Source organism: Argopecten irradians, chromosome 7 (assembly GCF_041381155.1).
Source record: "Argopecten irradians isolate NY chromosome 7, Ai_NY, whole genome shotgun sequence".
In the NCBI taxonomy this organism is placed as follows: Eukaryota; Metazoa; Mollusca; class Bivalvia; order Pectinida; family Pectinidae; genus Argopecten; species Argopecten irradians.
This window is the reverse complement of record NC_091140.1, coordinates 5,303,061-5,330,017: the sequence shown is the minus strand read 5'-3', so window position 1 is coordinate 5,330,017 and position 26,957 is coordinate 5,303,061. Positions and strand designations below refer to the sequence as shown.

General features: G+C 39.0%; 1 protein-coding gene and 1 long non-coding RNA gene across 3 annotated transcripts in view; both read right to left on the bottom strand.

Moving 5' to 3' along the window:
• The window catches only part of LOC138327348 (uncharacterized), a 153,897-nt gene that overhangs the window by 9,067 nt on the left and 117,873 nt on the right, over positions 1–26,957 (bottom strand). The gene's annotated exons all lie outside the window — the stretch shown is intronic.
• Positions 133–26,955, bottom strand: LOC138327345 (calpain-15-like). 2 transcript variants are annotated; one of them, XM_069273364.1, is made up of 13 exons: positions 26,804–26,955; positions 16,402–18,479; positions 15,927–16,135; positions 13,468–13,651; positions 11,130–11,274; positions 10,800–10,875; positions 9,985–10,110; positions 8,402–8,563; positions 7,985–8,146; positions 7,195–7,391; positions 6,732–6,886; positions 5,932–6,110; positions 133–3,327 (listed from the first exon to the last, which is right to left on the bottom strand). In XM_069273364.1, the coding sequence occupies exons 2-13, from the start codon at positions 18,400–18,402 to the stop codon at positions 3,147–3,149; spliced, it is 3,777 nt and encodes a 1,258-aa protein (XP_069129465.1). In that variant the 5' UTR covers positions 18,403–18,479; positions 26,804–26,955; the 3' UTR covers positions 133–3,146. The 2 variants fall into 2 exon arrangements, with proteins under 2 accessions (XP_069129465.1, XP_069129466.1); XM_069273365.1 differs by lacking the exon at positions 26,804–26,955 and adding an exon at positions 19,414–19,962.

The window sequence follows — 26,957 nt, the reverse complement described above, 5'->3', positions numbered from 1 at the left end:
TAAGACTATTTTGTCAAATGATTCTCTCCACAAATCTGAGTAATGAGGTTATTCCGTCTTTGCATAATATTACCGTTACCTCCCTTGTGATGCAATTATTTTGTGAGTGAAATTTCATTTACTAAATTTAAAAAAAAATAAAATATGATGTTTCACTCTCAAACACATGATGTCACAATCAATACCTAAATGCAAGGGCAGACAACTCTATGATATTCATCTGTTGTAATTCTTCCATGCAGCTGAATTAGATAACTATTCCGACTGATGTATTACTATATATGACCTTACTTTCAGCTGCAGCAAAGCTCTTTCAAGATAATATTTAAAGAGGGTTTTATATATAGTCCTCCTAACAGAAACAAGAGGCCCAGAGGGCCTGTATCGCTCACCTGGTTTGTAATGCCAAATAATTTTCTGAATACAGGTTCATTGTTTCTTTTCTGAAGGAATTTTAATATTAACCTCTAAATCCCCTATTGGGCCCCACCCCTCCTGCCCCCTGGGGGTCAGAGCCAAATTTTATACAAGTTCTGTTCTCCTACCCCGAAGGATGTTTGTGGCCAAATTTAGTTACAATCCATACAAAACTCTAGGACAATTAAGTAGCAATTTATAGAATTTACCTATAATTCCCCTATTGGGCCCCGCCCCTCCTGCCCCGGGGACCAGAGCCAAAATTTATACCAAACTCAGTTCTTATTCTCCCAAGGATATTTCTGGCCAAATTTGGTTACATTCCATGCAGAACTCTATGACTAGTAGCGAATTAAAGGATTTACCTCTATTTCCCCTATTGGGCCCCACCCCTCCAGCCCCCGGGGGGCCAGAGCCAAAATTTATACAGGTTCTGTTCCCCTTCCCCCAAGGATGTTTCTGGCCAAATTTGGTTACAATCCATGTAGAACTCTATGACAAGTAGCGATTTAAAGGATTTACCTCTATTTCCCCTATTGGGCCCCACCCCTCCTGCCCCCGGGGGGGGTCAGAGCCAAAATTTATACAAGTTCTGTTCCCCTTCCCCCAAGGATGTTTGTGGCAAAATTTAGTTACAATCCATGTAGAACTCTATGACTAGTAGCGATTTAAAGGATTTACCTCTATTTCCCCTATTGGGCCCCGCCCCTTCTGCCCCCGGGGGGTCAGAGCCAAAATTTATACAGGTTCTGTTCCCCTTCCCCCAAGGATGTTTGTGGCAAAATTTAGTTACAATCCATGTAGAACTCTATGACAAGTAGTGATTTAAAGGATTTACCTCTATTTCCCCTCTTGGGCCCCGCCCCTCCTGCCCCCGGGGGGTCAGAGCCAAAATTTATACAAGTTCTGTTCCCCTTCCCCCAAGGATGTTTGTGGCCAAATTTGGTTACAATCCATGTAGAACTCTATGACAAGTAGCGATTTAAAGGATTTACCTCTATTTCCCCTCTTGGGCCCCGCCCCTCCTGCCCCCGGGGGGTCAGAGCCAAAATTTATACAAGTTCTGTTCCCCTTCCCCCAAGGATGTTTGTGGCAAAATTTCGTTACAATCCATGTAGAACTCTATGACTAGTAGCGATTTAAAGGATTTACCTCTATTTCCCCTATTGGGCCCCGCCCCTCCTGCCCCCGGGGGGTCAGAGCCAAAATTTATACAAGTTCTGTTCCCCTTCCCCCAAGGATGTTTGTGGCAAAATTTAGTTACAATCCATTCAGAACTCTATGACAAGTAGCGATTTAAAGGATTTACCTCTATTTCCCCTATTGGGCCCCGCCCCTCCTACCCCCGGGGGGGTCAGAGCCAAAATTTATACAAGTTCTGTTCCCCTTCTCCCAAGGATGTTTGTGGCAAAATTTGGTTACAATCCATGCAGAACTCTATGACTAGTAGCGATTTAAAGGAAATGTTGACGGACAGACGGACGGACGACGACGGACGGACGACGGACGACGGACGCCGCGCCATGACATAAGCTCACCGGCCCTTCGGGCCAGGTGAGCTAAAAAATGACTAGGCTATCCATTATCATATATTTTTCTTTTCCACTGATATGTTGCCAACATTATGAACATTGAGTTAGATTTCCTTTAACAAAGTTTTCGTCAGTCCATCAGTCTATTGACTGATATGCAGGCCACAGAGGTTGTAGTGTATGGAGTCCCATCATAGGTCAAAAGTCCTGGTGTAAGGAGGCCTATTACAGGTCATAGGTCATGATGTGGAGCCCATTACAGGTCAAAGGTCGTGGTGTAAGGAGGCCTATTACAGGTCATAGGTCATGATGTGGAGGCCCATTACAGGTCAAAGGTCGTGGAATAAGGAGGCCTATAACAGGTCACAAAAGTCTTGGTGTATGGAGGCCCATTACAGGTCACAAAGGTCGTGGTATATAAGGCGACCCATTACAAGTCACAGAGGTCGTGGTGTATGGAGGCCCATTATTAGTTACAAGTCACAGAGGACGTGGTGTATGGAGGCCAATTACATGAGCTGTTTAGAGTGGATCATGATTTACACTGGGCTATGCACAGTCTCCTTATCCTGTTGGTGCATGGTCCTTACGATGGAGAAGTCTGTGGAATAAATGTTAGGGGGCACTATTATATATAATCCTTCTAACACAACAAATGACTAGGCTATATTTATCATATATTTATTTTTATTTTCCACTGATATGTTATACATTATATTAAAATTATAAACATTAAGTGAGATATCCTTTAACAAAGTTTCAGTCAGTCAACCAGTCTATTGATTGATATGCCACAGAGATCGTGGTGTATAAAGGCCCATTACAGGTACAAGGTCGTGGTAATGGAGGCCCATTACAGGTCAAAGGTCGTGGTATATGGAAGGCCATTAAGGTCACAGTTATGGAGGCCCATTATAGGTCAAAGGTCGTGGTGTATTGAGGCCCATTACAAGAAAAAGATTGTGGTATATGGAGGCCTATTACTGGTCACAAAAGTCGTGGTGTAAGGAGGCCCATTACAGGTCAAAGGTTGTGGTATATGGAGGCCCATAACAGGTCAAAGGTTGTGGTGTATGGAGGCCCATTACAGGTCGAAGGTTGTGGTGTATGGAGGCCCATTACAGGTCACAAAGGTCGTAGTATATGGAGGCCTATTACAGGTCACAGAGGTCGTGGTATAAGGCGACCCATTACAGGTCACAGAGGTCGTGGTGTATGAAGGCCCATTACATGGGCGGTTAGGAGTGGATCATGATTCACACCGGGTGATGCCCAGTCTCCTAATCCTGTTGGTGCACGGTCCATACGATGGAGAAGTCTGCGGGATAGATGGTAGGGGGCACTGCGCTCTAACTGACTGAGTATCATCAATACTTGTCTGTAACAAAAAAACAAAAACACAAGAACTATTATATATGATGCTTAAATAGCTTAACCAGATTTATAGCGGGGGCTTTCACCAACACTTATCTATAAACATGACTGTCTATGATTTATAGCGGGGGCTTTCACCAACACTTATCTATAAACATGACTGTCTATGATTTATAGCGGGGGCTTTCACCAACACTTATCTATAAACATGACTGTCTATGATTTATAGCGGGGGCTTTCACCAACACTTATCTATAAACATGACTGTCTATGATTTATAGCGGGGGCTTTCACCAACACTTATCTATAATCATGACTGTCTATGATTTATAGCGGGGGCTTTCACCAACACTTATCTATAAACATGACTGTCTATGATTTATAGCGGGGGCTTTCACCAACACTTATCTATAAACATGACTGTCTATGATTTATAGCGGGGGCTTTCACCAACACTTATCTATAAACATGACTGTCTATGATTTATAGTGGGGGCTTTCACCAACACTTATAACCATGACTGTCTATAGTAACTACATATTTACCAACTATCTGGAAGACACATATAACATACCATACTACAGATGGAAGAATATATAATATAGAAAATTATTAACTGATTGGATACAGTTATGTAAAATCCCCTGTTCATGATTTCATTTTCTTATATGCCTAAATGTTCTGCCAATATGTCATGTACAGATGATTTAAATCAGATTGTATTTAAACTTTAACATAGTCAACCTGTGGGAAGTCATTCTATATAAATTGAGCAAACCATTCTATTATTGCTCTTCATAAATACATACACGTACAATTGCTAATAATGTAAGTAATTATGAGTATCTACAGAATCCCTCTAGGATCCATACAAGAACTAACGGTGTATGATATAACCAGTACCGTCCTGTCCTACAATGTCATCTGTTAGATCCATCAAAAGTTTTACAGTAAATACATATATCATTGATAATAGAGCTCAATGCTCCGATTCTTTTCATATATAATGGTGATCGTATGTCAAATATTTTATTATGTCAGTTGAGAAATTTTGCTAGTAACGTTAATACGGATCTCTTTAATTCTCATCCCAGTGACAGTCCAGCCTGCTTGTGTAGATTTCAAAACGAAGATTGTGAACACTATTTTCTATACTGTCCATTATATGTCAACCAAAGACGGCTCCTTTTGAATTCTATCTTGGAGCTTGACAATGATATACCACTGACAACACAAACATTTTTACATGGCTCTGAAAGACACGATATTAATATTAATAAAGTGATATTGGATAAAGATCAGTACTTTGTCAGGGATACCAATAGATTTTGTTGAATAGATTTCGTTGAATTTCTTTGAATATCTTGTAAAATCATTTTTTTTGGTTATTATTTAAACTAGGCGACATTTTGGATATGATATTTATCAATATCTAGCTTGATGTTTTAGGATATCATCATTAAATAAAAATAGCAATTGAGATTATTTATGTATATATATATTGATTTGTATGTACTGTTAATATGTAAGGAGAGGGCGTGTATAGGCATATTGCCTGTTGCCAAATTCCTATTGTCTTTAACATCAGACAATAAATTATTCTGAAATGAAATATAACCAGTGTCTCAAGTGGTCATTTACAAACAGAGGACACTCAAATATGTACACAAATTTGCCTATTTCACAAAATATAAGAAAGTGCTTTTTAATTAATAGGGAGTCTAGGAATGGTTCCTAACTAAATATATCCTATGACTGGAATGACATTATCATATTCAGGAAATGAAACAGAATGATGTACTACTGACATCAAGTATTTAATTCCTGAATGTACATAAATAGTATGATCTATATATAAATCAGGTCAGGATTATAGCAAATAGTGATCTAACTTCTGATATAGAAAGTTGAAGGTCAGGCCAATAGGAAGTGGTGATTCAATAAGGAAAGGTCACAAAGTCGGATTAATAGGAACAATCCACAGTTATTAATGTTTGTCTGTACAGATAGTCTGAATCTTATACAATATACAGTATGGTATAACACCAAACCATTAGGGTGGGAGGAGATGTGCAGAAGGAGAGCGAAAGAGGTAAAATGGGGGGAATAGTTGGGGAGAGTGGGAACGGGAGGAGGAGGAGGGGGTGAAATGTTGGAGTAACAGTAGGGAGGGGAGTGGGAAAGGTGTAGGGGGATAAGAGCCGGAAGTGAGAGGGGTGAATGAAGAGGAGGGTGGAACAGAAGGGAAGAGTAGGGATGTAGTGGGGTTGGGGTGGGGGGTGGGGGGTGGGGGCACGGGATAGAGGAGAGTAGGATAGGTGAAAGGGACAAGAAAGGTATACGTAGGGGAAAGTGGAGGTACAGTGATAGCAGTAGGGGGAAGTGGGATGGGTGTAGGAAGGAGATTAGAGGGGGAGAGGTGCAGGGGGGTATTAGATGCGGGAGTGGGTAGGGTGACAGAGGCAGAGTAGGGGGAGATTGGAAAGGGTGAAAAGAGTAGGGTGGGGGTAAAGGAATAGTAGAGGAGAGTGGGAGGGCTGAAGGAAGAGTAAGGCAGTTAGTACTAGCTTGGTGGAATGACATTTGGGACACATCACTTTATCCATACCTGTGTAATGGTGGAATACAGTCAGCAGTCCTGAGAACTCCCCGTGTAGACACCACATTGGAACTCTCTGTACAGTCACACTTGATATGCAGACAGCGATCAGAATTTCTGTTTTCCACCACAAAAAATCCTCCTGACCATCCATGCATGAGTGAATACACTGTGACTGTGTCTCTTACCTATAATGTGGACAAGCATACAATTATGTATGGATTTACTTCTGTATCAAAGTACTCAACTCAATTAAGCTTGTATCAATTTCTTTTTTTTTTGTTTCAATAAAGAAACTGTTATTAAATCAGAAGGCATATGATTATAAATCCATTTTCACAAAATTATCTTGGTTCTATCACCACATTAGACATTACATACTCTGTACTAACCCCCTCCTGTTGACCCTTTGTAACGACTAGTTCTATCACAGTGTTAGCTATTACATACTCTGTACTTACCCCCTCCTGTTTGCCCTTTGCCACGGCCAGCTCTATCACAGTGTTAGCTATTACATACTCTGTACTTACCCCCTCCTGTTTGCCCTTTGCCACTGCCAGCTCTATCACAGTGTTAGCTATTACATACTCTGTACTTACTCCCTTCTGTTTGCCCTTTGCCATGACCAGCTCTATCACAGCGTTAGCTATTACATACTCTGTACTTACCCCCTCCCGTTTGCCCTTTGCCACCGCCAGCTCTATCACAGCGTTAGCTATTATTACATACTCTGTACTTACCCCCTCCCGTTTGCCCTTTGCCACGGCCAGCTCTATCACAGTGTTAGCTATTATATACTCTGTACTTACCCCCTCCCGTTTGCCCTTTGCCACGGCCAGCTCTATCACAGCGTTAGCCAATGCGTACTGGTACTTGGGATGACTTGTGTCCAGTTCCTCCACCATTAGTGCTTTAGAGCTATGGACGGTCATCACAAATTCATGTTTCACCACTGACTTCGTACCTGTAGATAACAATAGCATTGGTTACAGATTGTGATATTGCATAGGACTAGCTTGATTTGATACCTTACAATTAAATCTGGTGTTACCCCTGCTAGTCCTTATATCTAACACTATCATTCAACATTACTTATCAGAATGATATTTCTTTCCATCATCAAATCTTGGCTCTCCATATTCCTCATATTTATCACCCTTGTATTGGTAAAGTCTACAGGTTTGGCAAATTTTACAACAAACTTGAAATAAACAAGGAAAAGGACAGCATGAATGAAGCCAATAATATGTATATAATATGTAGCTGACTTACTTAGGGTCCAAAGGTTAAAGGCCAGTGGAATGATAATGTACTCCCCAGGCTCCAGCATCTTACTACAGCCCACAAAACTCTTGATCTGTCGCTGACTGCTCTGCACCAGGCTGCCAAACGCCTGAATGTTGTTTGGTGAGTCTCGTAATATCAGTACACAAAGGTCAGCTGGGTTTCTACTTTCTGTCTTAGTGTTCCTACAGGGCAAAGGTTAAGTTCAACAAATCTTGTTATTCCTACAGGACAAAAGTTAAAGGTAAAATAATCTTAATACTCCAGCAGGTCAAAAGTTACAGGTCACCAGATCCTTCTTGAGAACCTGTAGCAGTTATCCATTCCAATGAAAGAAAGTCTTTCTTTTTTGTACTAAATTTCAGGTTATTTTTTGAATCTATGAGATCAAAACATTCAAAGTCCGTGGTGGCAGAGTAGTTAAGATATGTCGACATTAACACAAGCCTTCCATCTCCGGGTCATGAGTTGGAAACCCATGTAGGGCATGCGCAGCTGACAGGTACTGATAGCAGGTTGGAGTACTTTGGCTTTCCTCCACCTGCTTAACCCGGCTTTACCGTAAATTACCATAGCTGTACCCGGCACTACCGTAAATTACCATAGCTGTACCCGGCACTACCGTAAATTACCATAGCTGTACCCGGCATTACCGTAAATTACCATAGCTGTTATAATAAATAATTAAATCAAACAAACCAAACCAATGTTTGGAGTGATAAACAAAATGGACGAGACAGACATGTATAGTGAAGGTGAGACCTTGATGATAACATACCTCATGCCCTCCTGGAACAGTCCAATCTCCACCTCTGACGTGTAAAACACAGTCAGCTTCACCATTTTAAAAGACTCTCTGGCATTGGATGGTAAGGTCCCATTGATCCTGGTCTCCCTCCAATTAGATCGCACCTTACAAATGTCAATACTGTCGAAATATCTACAACAGCAAATCAATTAACTTAATAATAAAAACAGCATTTTCAGTTTACTAACCTTAAAGGACAAGAGTTTCCCTAATTTATCAAACAAGTTTAACACATCCATAACATTTTTTAATTGAGTTTTCTTATGCGTTAAGATTAGTTATAAAGAAATGTTCAGGGTATAAACAGAGTTCTTACAAACACATAATTTTTCATCAAGAAATGATTAAGCTATGACCTCAGGTTCCTATTTTAACATGTTTGCTTACATCATGAGATCAGACAGAGACATCCAGAAGATACCGGCAGTGTCGCCATGCAGCATGAGATCCTCCTTGGCGTGTGGACTGATGGTGTTCCAGCAGGGTGAGGTATCACACCAGTCACCTTTCCAGGAGAACCGCCCCCACGGATTTTTCAGTCGCAGCAGTCTGGATCAAATATAGGGGCTCGCTATTATCATATACATACAGTCGCAGCAGTCTGGATCAAATATAGGGGCTCCTTATTATCATATACATACAGTCGCAGCAGTCTGGATCAAATATAGGGGCTCGCTATTATCATATACATACAGTCGCAGCAGTCTGGATCAAATATAGGGGCTCCTTATTATCATATACATACAGTCGCAGCAGTCTGGATCAAATATAGGGGCTCCTTATTATCATATACATACAGTCGCAGCAGTCTGGATCAAATATAGGGGCTCCTTATTATCATATACATACAGTCGCAGCAGTCTGGATCAAATATAGGGGCTCCTTATTATCATATACATACAGTCGCAGCAGTCTGGATCAAATATAGGGGCTCGCTATTATCATATACATACAGTCGCAGCAGTCTGGATCAAATATAGGGGCTCCTTATTATCATATACATACAGTCGCAGCAGTCTGGATCAAATATAGGGGCTCCTTATTATCATATACATACAGTCGCAGCAGTCTGGATCAAATATAGGGGCTCCTTATTATCATATACATACAGTCGCAGCAGTCTGCATTAACACAAATTGACCGGTGGCAATAATCAATGAAAAGCTTTAAATCCAAATATCAGTTATAATCTGTAGAGAGGACTCCAGCTATTTGTTTAATGGTTACTAGTATTAAAATAATTTGCTTACTTGCATTAAATATCCTAGTTCCAATTGTTTCCTTCTTTATCTTTATATTTGCAAATGATATCGGTACGTACATGTTGACATTTGATTTGACTCCCATGGAAAACAATAGACATCTGATGTCTTCAAAACTATAACCATTGTAGCTGTCATCCTTTTAAAGCCCTATACAGCACTTTTCATCCTAATCAGATACCTAAATTTCGACTAATAGGAAGCCTCCGTTTTGTTTCTGAAGTAACTGTTCTTAAAACATGTGACATGTGATTTAAAAGACATCCATTTGTTACATCATTTGACCCGATTTAAACAAAATTGGCAAAAACGTTTCATTGAAATTGATTTGGTAGTTTTGGAGTAGTTGTACGGACAAGATTTGCAGACAATAGAACGACAGACAAAATGATGATTCAAGTACATCCCCTATCAGCTGACCTTATATTACCTACAAGCTATACAGATTGTACTGACCTTTTCCCCTCTATATGACCTTGACCTTATATTACCTTCAAACTATACAGACTGTACTGACCTATTTCCCTCTATATGACCTTGACCTTGTATTACCTACAAACTATACAAACTGTACTGACCTATTTCCCTCTATATCCATGACATTCCTTGACCTTGTATTACCTACAAACTATACAGAGTGTACTGACCTATTTCATTCTATATGACCTTGACCTTGTATTACCTACAAACTGTACAAACTGAACTGACCTATTTCCCTCTACATCCCTAACATCCAGGATGGAGTAGGAATGTCGCGGCCTCAGTCCCACTGCCTCGTACCCCTCCTCATCTACCCTCATGTTTCCCCCTCCACAGGAGCCTCCCATCAGGAACCTACAACAGCAATGGTAAGCATTATTTATAGGATTTACATCCATGGCCTATACATTTTCTGTGAATTTTTCAAGGATTTTCATAGTCATCAATATCAAATTAACTAGTATGTTATTCACATTATATGATCATATCAATTTGGCTAACATACACAACACTTTTCAATCATAATAATTATCTTTCTTTGATTAAGATATCAAAATGGTTTGAAATGAAACATTCAATATTCAATAAGTCCTTTAAGATCATCACAACTGCTATCAATGTAAGTAATGTTCTCAATGTGACCTGAAGCCATCTTCTTTGTCTATGCTGTACAGATTAAGACATTACATAATAGACTATGAAGATATATTGGTGATTATATATCCAAATCATGGCTTCTATTTGACTTTTTATGTTACCTATTAACACAGATATCAATAAAAGTTTAAAAAGTTTGGCTAATGGAACACAATTTCTTTCATTTGGGTTCATTTTAAACAGGTTTTGATAAAAGTACTTTGGAAATTTTTATTACTTATGTTAACACCAAAACTCGTAAAAAGAGAAGCAAAAAAAAAAAAAAAAAAAAACCCACAATTTTCTCAAGTCATAAGAAAATTTCATATTTTTTACATATTATTTTACTGTCATCTGAAACCATTTACAAGATTAATGGTGATTCTGTAAATAAGTTGAAAGATTACCCTGCATCCCGTGAACTCAGCAGCCGTGCCCAGATAAAGTTAGGATCTATATCCTCCTCACTCATCTGTAGGTTATCTACAAATAATTGTATATTATATCACAAGTACGCAGGCATAGCTTACGACAGATACAGAAAACAAGTCATCCGGCTCATACAGACTAAACATTCCTTACAAGGGATACCTACATAGGTAGAATAACAAGTTGGTGAATATACAGTTACTAAACATGATAAATTGCTGAGGTATTAGATACCAGCATTATTGGATATTTTGAAGTTAAGTATCATGATAAATATATCTGGTAAAATTAAAATGATGAGAACCTACCTTGAAGGTCAATATTTTCACAGGGGGCACCAGTTAAGGTGGCTAAGCCTTCTATAGTCTTCCCTGCTATCAATGCCTCGTAGGATCCGTGTAGCTTGGCCATGGCCTTCTCAATCAAGGGCACCCACAGCTGTCGTCTTTTGGCCTGTATAACGAGTCAGAAACAAGACTGTATCTTTAATATGTTTAATGGTAATTAGAAAGCCATATATATTTACATTCTGGGTGTTTCGTCACTATATGAATCAACCAACTGACGAAAAACAAGAGGCCCAGAGGGCCTGTATCTCTCACCTGGTTTGTAATGCCAAGTAATGTTCTGAATACAGGTTCATTGTTTCTTTTCTGAAGGAATTTGAATATTTACCTCTAAATCACCTATTGGGCCCCACCCCTCCTGCCCCCAGGGGGTCAGAGCTAAAATTTATACAAGTTCTGTTCCCCTTCCCCCATGGATGTTTGTGGCCAAATTTGGTTACAATCCATGCAGAACTCTATGACAAGTAGCGATTTATAGGATTTACCTCTATTTTCCCTATTGGGCCCAGCCCCTCCTGCCCCCAGGGGGTCAGAGCCAAAATTTATACAAGTTCTGTTCCCCTTCCCCCAAGAATGTTTGTGGCCAAATTTGGTTACATTCCATGAAGAAGTCTAGGACAAGTAGCGATTTATAGGATTTACCTCTATTTCCCCTATTGGGCCCCGCCCCTCCTGCCCCCGGGGGGGTCAGAGCCAAAATTTATACAAGTTCTGTTTTCCTTCCCCCAAGGATGTTTGTGGCCAAATTTGGTTACAATCCATGCAGAACTCTATGACTAGTAGCGATTTATAGGATTTACCTCTATTTCCCCTATTGGGCCCCGCCCCTCCTGCCCCCGGGGGGTCAGAGCCAAAATTTATACAAGTTCTGTTTTCCTTCCCCCAAGAATGTTTGTGGCCAAATTTGGTCACAATCCATGCAGAACTCTATGACTAGTAGCGATTTATAGGATTTACCTCTATTTCCCCTATTGGGCCCTGCCCCTCCCGCCCCCGGGGGGTCAGAGCCAAAATTTATACAAGTTCTGTTCCTCTTCCCCCAAGGATGTTTGTGGCCAAACTTGGTTACAATCCATGCAGAACTCTATGACTAGTAGCGATTTAAAGGAAATGTTGACGGACAGACGGATGGACGGACGGACGACGGACGCCGCGCCATGACATAAGCTCACCAGCCCTTCGGGCCAGGTGAGCTAAAAAACCCATTTGCCTATGAATACACTATGAATACACTATGAATACAATGATTCTTGTGATGGATCAGCTGATTTCAAACAATACACCAGTTTCATGTCAATAAAAAAATAGTTCCTACAATATTTTAATTTTTAATCTTTAATGTATTATTTCTTGATATAGAATCAACATGCTCCACGGGATATGTAGATAGCGTCTGCTATTCATAGCCGCTAAGAAAATTATATATATATATATTCAATCCCTATATATTGTATAAGTAGGAGACCTTTTTAGAAAAAAAATTGACATTTCATACTTTTTTTCTACTATAATTTGGATATGGGAGAAAAAGATTCAAATATGGATCTGTCAAGTGGACAGGGATTTCGCCAATATTTCACAGGGATATCCCGTGGTTGCTAGGGACAAGATAACTCTTATCTTACACAGGAGGGTGTTAGACAGCTCACACCTGCTAGACATTAACGTTATGTTATCAATATTTGCGGCGTAGCCTCTGCGTGCATTGTTGAGGACGTTATCAATTTTAACCCATAACCATGTTCCTGTGATAATGGCTGAAAAGCAACTAGAATTACGTATCTTCCATACTTAGTATGGGAGAAAAAGAATCAAACATGGATCTGTCAAGTGGACAGCTCAACTCGGGTTGAGATATCCCTGTCCACCTAACAGACCCATGTTTGATTCTTTTTCTCCCATACTTAAACGAAACAAGATGAAAATACAGTGATATAGAAACATTTCCAAAGCACCGCCATCATAGGAATGTCGCAATGCGACGTCGTCAATAATAGACATTGATAATGTAATTGATGACGTCACATCATTGTCTAGCCGTGTGAGCTGTCTTTTCCCTACCCCGGTAAAAGACAAAGCTATCTTTTCCCTAGCAACCGCGGTATAACTCTGTCAAGTATGGGAGAATCTGTGTCCACTTGACACACCCATGTAAGATTCCATCAATACTTCATGATCCAGATCACAAAACATTATTTGGTTAAAGTCTAATTTTACTTTTCTAAATGAAAATCATTGGCTATACAGTAAAACATTATATCACCAAGTAAACCTGTACACCATATTGTGTTCGGTATACCTGTGAGAACACCAGTCTATTCCTCTGGTCACACGGCAGTAGGTCATCTATGAGGACAATCTGCCAGTTACCATCCTTACACAGTCGGACCTGGTAGGCTCCCTGAGGGCAGTATTCCTTTGTCAGAATGATGTTCTCAACAAGTTCTGGTCGCTCTGCTAATACTGCTAGTGCACTCAGAAACCTGTATTCACAAAGGAGAAGATTTAAAGATTTCTAATTTCTAAAATTTGTATACATTTCATCTTAAAATCATTTATGATTTAACTTATTTGATGGCATGTCTAATAACTTAGGAAATAATTCTTAAGTCAGTTACCGTATTCAACCCAATAAGCACTCAGGGTGTTTAAAAAAAAAAAAAAAAACAAGAGGCCCAGAGGGCCTGTATCGCTCACCTGGTTTGTAATGCCAAGTCATGTTCTGAATACAGGTTCATTGTTTCTTTTCTGAAGGAATTTGAATATTTACCTCCGATTTCCCATATTGGGCCACACCTCTCCTGCCCCTGGGGGGTAAGAGCCAAAATTTATACAAGTTCTGTTTCCCTTCCAAAAAGGATGTTTGTGGCCAAATTTGGTTACAATCCATGCAGAACTCTAGGACAAGTAGCGATTTATAGGATTTAACCTCTATTTCCCCTATTGGGCCCTGCCCCTCCTGCCCCCAGGGGGTCAGAGCCAAAATTTATACAAGTTCTGTTCCCCTTTCCCCAAGGATGTTTGTGGCCAAATTTGGTTACATTCCATGCAAAACTCTAGGACAAGTAGCGATTTATAGGATTTACCTCTATTTCCCCTATTGGGCCCCGCCCCTCCTGCCCCCGGGGGGTCAGAGCCAAAATTTATACAAGCTCTGTTCCCCTTCCCCCAAGGATGTTTGTGGCCAAATTTGGTTACAATCCATGCAGAACTCTAGGACAAGTAGCGATTTATAGGATTTACCTCTATTTCCCCTATTGGGCCCCGCCCCTCCTGCCCCCGGGGGGGTCAGAGCCAAAATTTATACAAGTTCTGTTCCCCCTCCCCCAAGGATGTTTGTGGCCAAATTTGGTTACAATCCATGCAGAACTCTATGACTAGTAGCGATTTAAAGGATTTACCTCTATTTCCCCTATTGGGCCCCGCCCCCCTGCCCCCGGGGGGTCAGAGCCAAAATTTATACAAGTTCTGTTCCCCCTTCCCCAAGGATGTTTGTGGCCAAATTTGGTTACAATCCATGCAGAACTCTATGACTAGTAGCGATTTAAAGGATTTACCTCTATTTCCCCTATTGGGCCCCGCCCCTCCTGCCCCAGGGGGGTCAGAGCCAAAATTTATACAAGTTCTGTTCCCCCTCCCCCAAGGATGTTTGTGGCCAAATTTGGTTACAATCCATGCAGAATTCTATGACTAGTAGCCATTTAAAGGAATTGTTGACGGACAGACGGACGACAGACGGACGGACGGACGGACGGACGACGGACGACGGACGACGGACGCCGCGCCATGACATAAGCTCACCGGCCCTTTGGGCCAGGTGAGCTAAAAATGAAAAGGTGCTTAATAAGACATAGTTATTGCATATCTATTCAGTTTTGGTCTTTATTTCTGCATGGTCAATTGAAATTGAGGCCTCAAAAGGGAAAAGGGCGTTTATAGGGACATGTGTCGAATACGGTATCATAAATTCCCTGTATCAAAAGAGCTATCCAGTATTCCCTGCACATTGAAATATCTACCCAGGATTCTCTGTACCTATCAACAAATACCCAGGATTCTCTGTACCTACCAACAAATACCCAGGATTCTCTGTACCTACCAACAAATACCCAGGATTCTCTGTACCTACCAACAAATACCCAGGATTCTCTGTACCTACCAACAGTTACCCATGATTCTCTATACCTACCATCAGTTACCCAAAAGTCCCTGTATCTACCAACAAATACCCATGATTCTCTGTACTACCAACAAATACTCAGGATTTTCTATACCTACCAACAGTTTACCAGAAGTCTCTATACCTACCAACAGTTACCCAAAAGTCCCTGTACCTACCAACAAATACCCAGGATTCTCTGTACCTACCAACAGTTACCCAAAAGTCTCTGTACCTACCAACAAATACCCAGGATTCTCTGTACCTACCAACAGTTACCCAAAAGTCCCTGTACCTACCAACAAATACCCAGGATTCTCTATACCTACCAACAGTTACCCAGAAGTCTCTGTACCTACCAACAGTTACCCAGAAGTCTCTATACCTACCAACAGTTACCCAGAAGTCTCTATACCTACCAACAGTTACCCAGAAGTCTCTATACCTACCAACAGTTACCAGGGATTCTCTGTACCTACCAACAAATATCCAGGATTCTCTGTACCTACCAACAAATACCCAGGATTCTCTGAACCTACCAACAGTTACCCAAAAGTCCCTGTACCTACCAACAGTTACCCATGATTCTCTGTACCTACCAACAGTTACCCAGAAGACCTTGTGAGATATCGTCAGGCATTGGAGTCCGGTATACCGCCCATCGTATGGCGTCCTCGCCTGCCTGGTCTGCTGTGATGTCATAAGGCCTACACCAGTTCACAGGTGATGTGGTGAAAGGTGTAGCCGGGTCAAAATACAGGGATACATCAGCGGGGGGGAACGAGTCATCCACAAACGGCTCTTTTTGCTGCAAACATCAGACATTTCAAACAATACTTCATAACAGAGTGCATGCATATATTGTAACATGTTTAAATGACAAATGGCTTTCTAACTAAAATCTCATCAGTAATATCTATCATTTGATTTTAATATACGAAGAGATGTGACATTGTTAACCTTAGAAAAATTCATTGGCATCTGATACAGAAAAAGCTATTTTCTGATAGTGTTGACATGACAAAGACAAAGTCCTGAAATAACTTTTCCCCATAGTGATATAGGTATAGTTACCTGGCGACAGAAGAAAGTGATATGTTGCCATAACTCCATGGCATCGCTCTCCTCCGTCTTGCGAATATCATCCATGAGTGTGCTCTGCTGGCGTTGTAACGACATGCTTGGCGAAGCTTTCTTCTTGTTATGGAGAGTGCCACACACCTTACAATTACTCTTATTTAAGGAGTTCTTATAAGTACATTCTGAGCAAGACCACACATTTTTTGCTTTGTCTTTCCCTAAAGAACCTTTTTCAGATTTATCTTTTCCTAAAGAACTCTTTTCAGATTTGTCTTTCCCTAGCGAGCCCTTTCCAGATTTATCTTTTCCTAAAGAGCCCTTTTCGGATTTATCTTTCCCTAGTGAGCCCTTTGCTGCTTTATCTTTTCCTAAAGAGCCCTTTTCAGATTTATCTTTTCCTAAAGAGCCTTTGTCTTTTCCTGCTGTTTCTTTATTGTGCTTATCTTTGGGTTCTTTACTATCATTAGGTGGATCCTCCCTAGGGGATGTTAATCTCTGTAAATCCTCTAGGAAGTTAGGCTTCTGTTCTGTTGGTTTTCTTGGTGTAATTTTTGGTAAATCTTCTATGAGTACAGACTCGCGCCCTGGCCTTTTCACACCACCAGGGGATTGCCTTGGAGTTCTACTACTGCTCTCCTGTTCACTACCTACTACACCATTTTGTTTGGTACTAACGCCAGGTTGACCACTTCCTCTACTAGTTTCTGGTTCAGTTTTTAACCTACTTCCACAGGCCTTACAGACATTTACCTCTATTCGATTCCTTAAGGTACACTTGGGACAGTTCCAATGAGAGTCTGATTGCACAGCTTTCTGAGCACCACATACACCACAAGCTAGAACAGATTTTGGATTCCGGAAGGTACACAAAGGGCAGTCCCAGAATTTGGTTTTACTTTTGGAATTCCCATCATCTGTCTTTGTCTTAGAAGCTAATCGTTTGCCCGGGTTATTATGACTGGCTCTAGGTGACGGTAATCCTGGACCTATTTCTGTCCTCTTTGAAGGTTGGTGGATGACAGGAAGTCTATCGGTGGGAGACACAGGGATACTGTTGGCCTTGTGATGGCCAGGACTGTCTGACGGAGTTGTCTGCCTTGATGTGGAGCAGCTAGTACACTTGGCACTCCAGGATGGATTACAAGAAAAGCTACAAGTCTTACAAACCCATTCATCAGTCATCGCCACCAAGGTGTCCGACTTAGACCTTCGCGGCACTCCATTTGTGTCCCGTGTTTTGGGTATAACACCAGACTCTTTCCCTTTTTTCGATTGACTTGGAACACCCTTAACATGTCTTTGCTTATTTTTATGGGACTCTGATTCCATCCCATCAGGGACCCCTCTTTTACTTGAGGTAGGAAATTCTGCAGTTATATCATAATCTAAATCCAAAGTTGGCATCTTGAACTCTTTTGGAGCTCCACACACTGAACAGTTTTTGCTAGTGGCTTTGTTTTTAAGTGTACATCGTATACAGCTCCAATCCGAAGTCTTGTCCTGATCACTGGCTCCTCCTGCTGAAGGTTCAGATTTCCCTGTGGGAGCCTTGAGACTGGCAGGGTCTGACGTTGTAGGAGACACAATGTGGTTATATCGCACTACATACTCATCATCATCATTGATAATTATCACCTCTTCTTCCTTCAAAGTAAAACAATTTATACAACTGTCAGAACTACCCACATTCTTCATTGCACACCTCCCACAATCCCATAGTTGTCCTTGTGAGGTTTCCATGTCAACTGTAATAGGATTGGTCGGGCCTCCAAGAGGGGAGGGTCGAGGGGGAGGAGCTTTAGTTTTCAGAACTTTCGGTCTGACTCCTCCATGTGGTGACAAAGGTCCAGTTTGATTGGTGGCCCCATTGATTGGCGGTTGTCCTGGAAACAGAAGTCTTTCCTTGCCACAGGCGGTACACCTATCCTTGTCCTCACCATTGGTCAGAGTACAGGCCACACAGGTCCACAGTTGCTCTGTCACTTCATACTCCATTCTCAGGACACGAGCGTAACCATGGCCACCAACTACCAGCAACTACTGAGATCCATAAGTGACCATCTTCCTCAACCCTAAACAAATAAATGCATTTGTTCTTCATTTGAAATAACTAGACTTTATATACAAGTAAGAAGTCAAGTAATATATTTTTATCAATTAATTTGTTGAACTTATTATTTCTTGCTTCCAGGAGTTGGTCAGTTTATCAAAGAATGTTGTATGACAGTTACGATATTAAACCTTATGAGACTTATATCATATATAAGATTTAATTATTCCATTGAAGTATATCCGGCATATACATACAATCCCAGAGGAATTTCAATTTCAAAAGAAAGGTCACAATCTTGCATTGACTGACATGATGTCCCTGAATCCTGATAATTTTTCAAAATTACTCTGTATCTATAAAATACTTTCTTCAAATGATGTGTTAGCATATTCAAAGATACAGCACTTGGTAAATCAGAAGAAACATTAACATTTACATAGTTTTTGAAAAATGTTGCAAGATCGAATCTAATGGCCAAAATAATTGTGCTGAAATATTTATGCGAAGCATCAATGAATGCATAATGTAAAGGCAGCTACCTCAATCACACAAGGCAGGAGCAGGAGTTTCTGGACGATATGAATGTTATAAGTATAATGACACATAATTCTAGTATCCTAACCTCCTAAACCTTTGTACATGTGTGTGTATGACATTTTGATTGTGGCATTGGTTGTACAATAACAATAAACATTAAAATCTAACATTTAGGCCCTGAGTATATACATATAAAGTAGATCTACATTAGATAACTGACAACATACACTCTTTGTTAAATAACACACAATCTAGAGTCCCTCATTAACCTATAATGTGATACAGGTAAAGGTTTGCTGAGTTATATATAGCCATGGTCAATCCTATAACACACATATATGTACCGGTAAGTCTATCGGTCCTGTAATAGGACCATCTATATACACTTCTCACCATGATATTCCCATTTCTCTTACCTGTACAAATTAATTGTATTAAATTTCATGACTGGTGTCGAATCAACAGAGCTGTGAGTCGCAGCACCAGACAGCTACTACCTGCTATGTGCTACATTGTCAACCGGCAGGAACATGTACTCAGGTATATATGTGTATATACCCTCACTAGGGCTGACTCATCATGTGTGTTCTAGCTGTGTCCTCATGATCACTCTCCCATAAATTGTAAACATCAGAGCGTGAAAACATCAGCATACCGCCTTTTATAGCCTTCATGCCTCACTAAGCACTCACACAGTAACAAACATAAAGCTCCGGACAAAACTGAAAACTTTCCAAGTTTCTCCCTAATACACATCAACGTTAAATGACCCATGGCTAACACTGTAAACACTTGTTTGATATTTTGACTCTTGGGGATAATCTTTATATAGATTTACTTTTACCCATGTTAATGTGTATTCCAACTGTTAGCTATATATATGTATATATACTAAGTACAGTTAGTACAGAAATAATCCTCAACAACAACATCCTGAGACTATCAAGTCTAGTACGACACAAAACACTTAAGTCCTGAGGCTATCAAGTCTAGCACGACACAAAACACTCAAGTCCATACTGATAGGTCAGTTCACAGGTGAAACAGTACATGCACGTAACACCAAAGGGTACAGTGATTGTAATGCTGGACCAGATACCTACAGGCATCCCATACATTCATACCCTCTTGCATTGGTTTGTATTGTCCACATATACTATCTAGAAGTCATATATATATATAAACTGAAGTCTGTAAGCTATTATCTTATTAACAAAAGGCCCACTTGGTCTGTATTGCTCACAAAATTCCATAGTCGTAAAGAAAAAGCCCACTGCATCTGTATTATGCATACTATTTGAATCAGGGTAAAGTCATTGATACATGTTTGATGGCCCTTCATCATAAGAAGCTGCAGATTCTATATATATATATAGCGGGATTGGACTGGGTCTATCATTGGTGACCAGGTAGCTAAGCCCGTAGAGCACTCGGCAAGTGTTCGGAGGGTCCCGGGTTCGAATCCTGGTCTGTCCACTACATTTTCGCCTCTCCTGTTACATAATTGGCGCCCAACTAAATAACCCACGGTGGTGGTGTTTGGAAGGGTCTCGTATGTCTTTGAGGGCGAAGACTTCGAGAAAGGAGGGAGGAGTGTAGCAGGATTGGACTGCGGGTAGATCATCGCTGACAAGGTAGCTCAGTCGTTAGAGCACTCGGCAAGTGTCCGGAGGATCCTGGGTTCGAATTCCGGTCTGGCCTCTACATTTTCTCCTCTCCTGTTACATATATGATAAGCAGCATGTTCCATTTACAAAATTTCTTCTGTAACAAACCAGTGTGTCTCACATATATATCATTTTAAGTTTCAATATTGTAGTTTAAGATAGATTTTTAGTTCAGTTTTTGAAAATGTGATAAATATGGACGAAAAGTTGCACAGTATCCTCTCTAGGTACATGGTGATATCCGCCATTTTGGAACTTTGAACAAGATTAATTCATCATATAGCCTAACTCGATTTGCCCTCTTCTACTTCTAGAATATAACTTCTGTTCACTCGATTGAAGCTCTTCTACTTCAGGAAGCTCTTCCGTCTATTATAAGACTGGAAGATCTTCTGAGATGACTTCTCTTATTATATTTTGTAGAAGAGCACAAATTGATATTAGCTCGTGTTTTGTTCTATTTAGTGAACCTGTTCCACGCAGCCACAACCAAAATGGTCTGCTAAATGGAATCACTGTATGGTATACCTGGGCTTTTCAGGCCTATTTATTGAGGTACTAAGAAATTAAGGGGAGATAATTCATGTATTGTGTACTGTACTGAATCTGTCATCATTAGAATGAAAATAGTCAAAGTAATACGATAAGATTTTCTCAGCAGAATTTTTAATACTTAATTATCTCCCAATAGTTTGAAAGAATTATAGGCATGTCATACAAACAAAACTTAATATGAAGCCAAAATTTACTGATGTCAGTCTAATACTTGGGTATACAGACAGTCTGCGACTTTAAGCACTAGTCCGATGCCCACAACTAGTAATTTTACAGCCGGACTAGTGCCAATTGTAATGAACTAGTCTGATTGGACTGGTGGTTCTTCACCCAATTAAATCAGTATAAAAAAAATGCTCTATTCACAATAACGATGGTCAAAAAGGTATGCAAAACAGATTAGATATTTTTCAACAGTATTGCGATACATGGAAACTTCAGGTCAATAAACAAAACTAAAGTGTTAGTTTTCACCAAGAGGAAAACTAAACAGGTGTAGAATTTCCTGCTTAAAGGTCATGTCTTAGAAACAACAGATACTTTTACATATTTAGGCAACACTTTTAAATATAATGGTAATTTTTCCAACGCTATTAACAGATTGATTGACCAAGCCCAAAAATCAATATTCGCTATATATAAAAAGGTGCGTAATCAAGCTATTCCAATAGATTTACAACTAAAAGTATTTGATTCGTTAGTCGAACAATTACTGCTATACGGTTCCGAAGTTTGGGGGTTTAAGAATTTAAAGTCAGTCGAGCAATTCATGCAAACGCACCTGAAATTCTGCAAACAAATACTTAAAGTCAAGTAGCACTCCAGATTTTATGGTGTATGGGGAACTGGGAAGATTTCCATTCAATGTAAATATCAAACTGAGAATGCTGTGTTTTTGGAATAAACTAGCTTATTATACAAAATGAAAATAAATTGAGTAGTATACTTTAGAAACTAATCTTGAAGTTACATTTCGAATGAATATACACGTTTAAATGGATATCTATCTGATCATTAAAAAGATTTTTGATGAATCTGGTCAGTCAACCATCTTCCTCAATAAAATACAACATAAAGTCGAAGTACACAGTACCAGTATACGTAATAGAAGAAATGGAGGAAATACAGAACACAAAATGACGTACCTACACTTAAATTACCTAAATCATTATTATATGATTTTATCACTCTATAATCGTACCTTCCGAGTATTACTCACCTATATCATAGTCTTTAAAGTATCAAGGTGTATCATAAGTCAAAGATCTGATTGAAATCAGATTGAGTTTCAAAAGTCATATACTATATATAATCGTCACATATGTCCTAAACAATATTGGAAAAAATATGAATGTTAATTTCCATAATGTAGCTATTTAGTTGATTATCATTGCACTATGTTCATGCAGCAAAAGGGCAAAATTTGAACCTTCCTTGTAACATATAATATATGTTTGGTGTTATATCATATAAGTCCATCTTATTTATTAGGCTATCAAATTTGATGTCCCAACATTACAGTCGAAACTTTTAATTTTTGTTTTAGAAACTGTGAAGTAGGATGCTTTTAAAACTTCCTGTAAAAACATTCTTTGTGCATGATATATAATATTATGTCATAATAATAGATGTGCCATTCTTACAGGCTTATAAGCAAAAATAACCTCAAATTTCTATCCAATAGAAATGAGTGTAACATATGAAATTAAATTGTTAAAAAAACATGCCAGGTATAATATATTATTTTCATATAAGATATTAAATGCACAATTTAAACTTAATTCATTAGAATTCATATATCACTGTAGTGTTTTATCCATTGTCGAACAATGTCTTTTAAAAATATTTCATTTGGGAAGCTAAAATATTAGGATAATTAGATAATAGTTTATAATAGAAGTATTCTGTAGATTCTTTTTTATTGATTAATAACTTATTTTTCAACAAGTAATACAGAAAAAAACCACATATTCAGTAAATATTCCTTGCATAAAAATTCAGAGAGGAAAGTAATACTAAGGATTTAAGTTATTAATGGTAAGTCCAAATTACACAATCCTCTCAAATAAATGTGTTGTATTATTTTTTCTGTATTATGTACTTGTTTGATAATTTGTTACATAATTTAAATGATAAATAAATTGTTGGGCATGAGATCAGGGAAGATAACTCTTTCGCCACTGACGCCCTTCATCTGTGATGAACATAAATGTACGTACATAGCGCCCAAGGCCTGTTAGCACCAGCGAATGATACTATTTATAGGTGTAATGTACCCGCGCGGTAAGTATATCCGTACTTGAGATACTATATGACTACCAGGGCTCTAATTTCAGGCTGTTTTACTTGCTTTTTGCAAGTAGATATACCAGAATAGCAACTGAAAAAAATATGCACTTGCTTATTTTAGCAAGTGGTTTTTAACAGGGCAACTGTAAAAATGGCATAATGATTGTGAAAAATTGTTGTAATGGAAAATATGGGGGCCCAGTTCTACAGTAATGTTGTTGATATTTATTATGTACTTATACACCTCACATCATCATGCAAAAATAAAGGATTTTATATATAACAAAACTGTAATTTGAATACGGATATTAATTATAAGTAAAAAATATATTTTAGCAAGTAAAAATTTATGGCACTTGCTATTTTAAGCAAGTGGCAAAAAATGTAAAATTCAAGCCCTGACTACAGGCTTGCCATCTTGGGTACCAAACGAACACAGGAACTGTAATTGAACTGTGAAGTACACGGTGTACATAATTTAGCTACAATGTACATATTTCAACTGTTTATGGATTCAGTTGAGTACATGAATATCACCACAAGCATCCTGAATTTGAATGATACTGTGTACAAACTGGAAATCATGCATCATTATGCAGTAGCTATCTTTTGTAGCCAAGTAATTATATAATGCAATTGCAAATTTCAGTTTCAGATCAGAAAACTGTCTGCACCAGACCTTGTATTTCATAATATCAGCACAAATGCCATGGAAATGTATTCAGATATTTTTTAAGCAATTTGTTAGTTCTTCTTCTCAGCCTCTGGTCACTTTTTTGATTGTGCATCGATAATCTCTAACATTTTGGCTGCATCAATAGACATATGTTATAATGGCAATTATAATTAGCACCATGCATTTATTGATCATCTCCTGACACATGACACATATACCGTATTTCACCGCAAATAAGACCCCTCCCGCAAATAAGACCCCCCACCTATTTTGACACATTTTCAGACTTAGGGGGGATGTCTGCAAATAAGACCCCCCACCTATTTTTCAGTTTACTGGATGATGGATTTGAGCAATGGTGTAATTAAAAATATCACCTAAATGACTTTGTATTGGAACTTTTTTTTGTTTATTTTATCGGCATAGAAAAATCACGTAGTAAAGAACTGTTTGTGTGCTTGTTATTTTTGTCATTTAATTCAAGTTAATTCACGGGTGATTTAATTTAATTATCAATAACTACGAAATGTGAACAGTGCTTATATTTAATCGGAGGCTATTTTCAACAAAATACGCCGATATTTGTTTCCATGAACACTTCAACACGTTTTAGTGTTCGTACGGCTTGTCATTTTTTACATGCATCGGCAAAGATATTCGTCATTGATGCAGATCGTTTCTGCACTCGTGGATTCTAACTTAATACAATCATTACCTAAAACATCTACTTAAGGCATTTACAGTTTCAAATATGTTTATTTGTGAACGTAACGTACCTGTAGTTCACGATCAGTTGGAGAAACCATGCTTTACTTTTCGGCCGCCATGTTTTGTTTACGCAGTCAGTATAATATGATTAGCCGCAAAGTTTCGTATTTTACTCTGGATACAAAAATACTTGCTACGATGTTTTAATGCAGTTAATACTTGGATTAATATCTGAAATATTATCAAAAAACTATCGTCGTATCAATAGCAATACCGATCAAATTCCCAAACACGACCCGGTGTGAAAATGTGAAAGTATGGCTTCAACCCGGCGCCATTTTCCTACACATGTGTGTACAACTGCATCAGTGCATGTCGGCACGTTGAAGTTAAATCACGATCGTTTGCTCATTTGACTGAGACAAATGTACGTTAATTCTTCTGTCTATGAACAAATTTGATATGTAAACGTTTGCAGTGAATTTTAAATAGGCCTGAGTCTGAACGGCGATCGTCCTTCCGATTCACGGCGATTGATTCACGTGTTTACTAAGACGGAGATGTAGTTGTGATCGTAAACAATAACCTAATTTGAATATTTTAAAATAACAATACGATTATTAAAACTTCTAGATTAAAATGACATTGCTTATGATGCTGTTTCTTCTTCGTTTTGATTCATTGGTGAATGTCCGCGTGACTCTTGCAAAAATGTGCGTTTCCTTTCAGACTTACAACTGCCCTAATATTGTTTAACAAATTATATTTTAATTTGTCATAATATTTGATTTAATATTACTCATACGTCTTCATTATTATTATAAATACTTGAACATCTTGCTATTACCCATCTGTCATACGACTGTTACAACGATGACAGGACATTAAAAAATCCAAGATGGCGACCTCATAGATCGATGTTATCAGGCGGGTTGTCCGCAAATAAGACCCCCCACCACTTTTGACCTTTATTTCTTCTCTGGGAGGGGGGTCTTATTTGCGGTGAAATACGGTACTACGATGGGCCCTATAAAATACGAGGTCATGTTTAAGTTTTGTGCTTGCCAATCTTGTAATGTAACAGTATATACATAATGTGGTAGATCTTAATATTCTATATTTTATCGTGATTTTATGTATTTAACCGTTATCATCCTTAGCAATCCTGGTTGATTCTGACCTATCTGTAAAGCAATATGCAACTTATATGATATCGTGTTGTGCCGTAAACAATCCGCACCAAAGTGTATTGTTCCTTATCAATACGTAGCGGAACCGCATTAACACATAGTTAACCTAATTAACAAACTCGATCTTGAATACTTTATTAATTCTTGAATAATGCGGTTGTCATAGGGAGTAACACGTACGGTACAGCGCATTCTAAAACGGTTTAGTAAGATCGACATATACAACTGTTGTTTGAACCGTAGTCAAATTTTGCCATGGATATGAAAATATTTCCAAGTGTAACTGTACGTAAGACAACGGCTACTATACAGAATGCAGACCATTACAGAATACCACGAATGGTGACGGATCACATCCGTAGCTAATCCAGCGTGCTGATCTGTGAATGTGTGATCAGGGCTATATACAGCTCGGTTGTGGCTAGAATATGGTAATCTGGGTTATAAATTGGTTTGATAAGGATCCATTTGGAACCTTCTTTTTAGTATACTACTACTAGACTGGAGCCATACCACTATGAGTTCTAGGCCTGCCTACTGAATACAGACAGAATATGAAGAAGGTGTCACAGTAAAAATAACGTGATTGAAAACTTCGGCTAACATGTATTTACGCCAAACCAACTCAAAAAGTGGGAAATTCTTTCTAATTTCATAAGAATACACGGTTTTGAAAATTGAATAAATATGAAGCGATCTAAAACCGACAATATTTACTTACAAACTTCTCCTTTCCTTTTGTCACCACTTTTCCTTGCCAAAGCAAAATAAACACTGTCTATCTGGATGGTACGCGCGCTTTCATTAGCCAATGAAAGTGTCATTTACCAATCAAAATCTTCGACACAAACAATCGCCTTGGACGTCAGATTTCC

Excerpts from the sequence above, each read along its gene's own strand:
- LOC138327345 (XM_069273364.1), bottom strand. The coding sequence starts at position 18,402 with ATGGAGTATGAAGTGACAGAGCAACTGTGGACCTGTGTGGCCTGTACT. Across the intron at positions 10,111-10,799 it reads CTGAGTTCACGGGATGCAGG|GTTCCTGATGGGAGGCTCCT; the intron begins GTAATCTTTCAA and ends TTGCTGTTGTAG. Across the intron at positions 6,887-7,194 it reads CTTTAACCTTTGGACCCTAA|GTACGAAGTCAGTGGTGAAA; the intron begins GTAAGTCAGCTA and ends TGTTATCTACAG.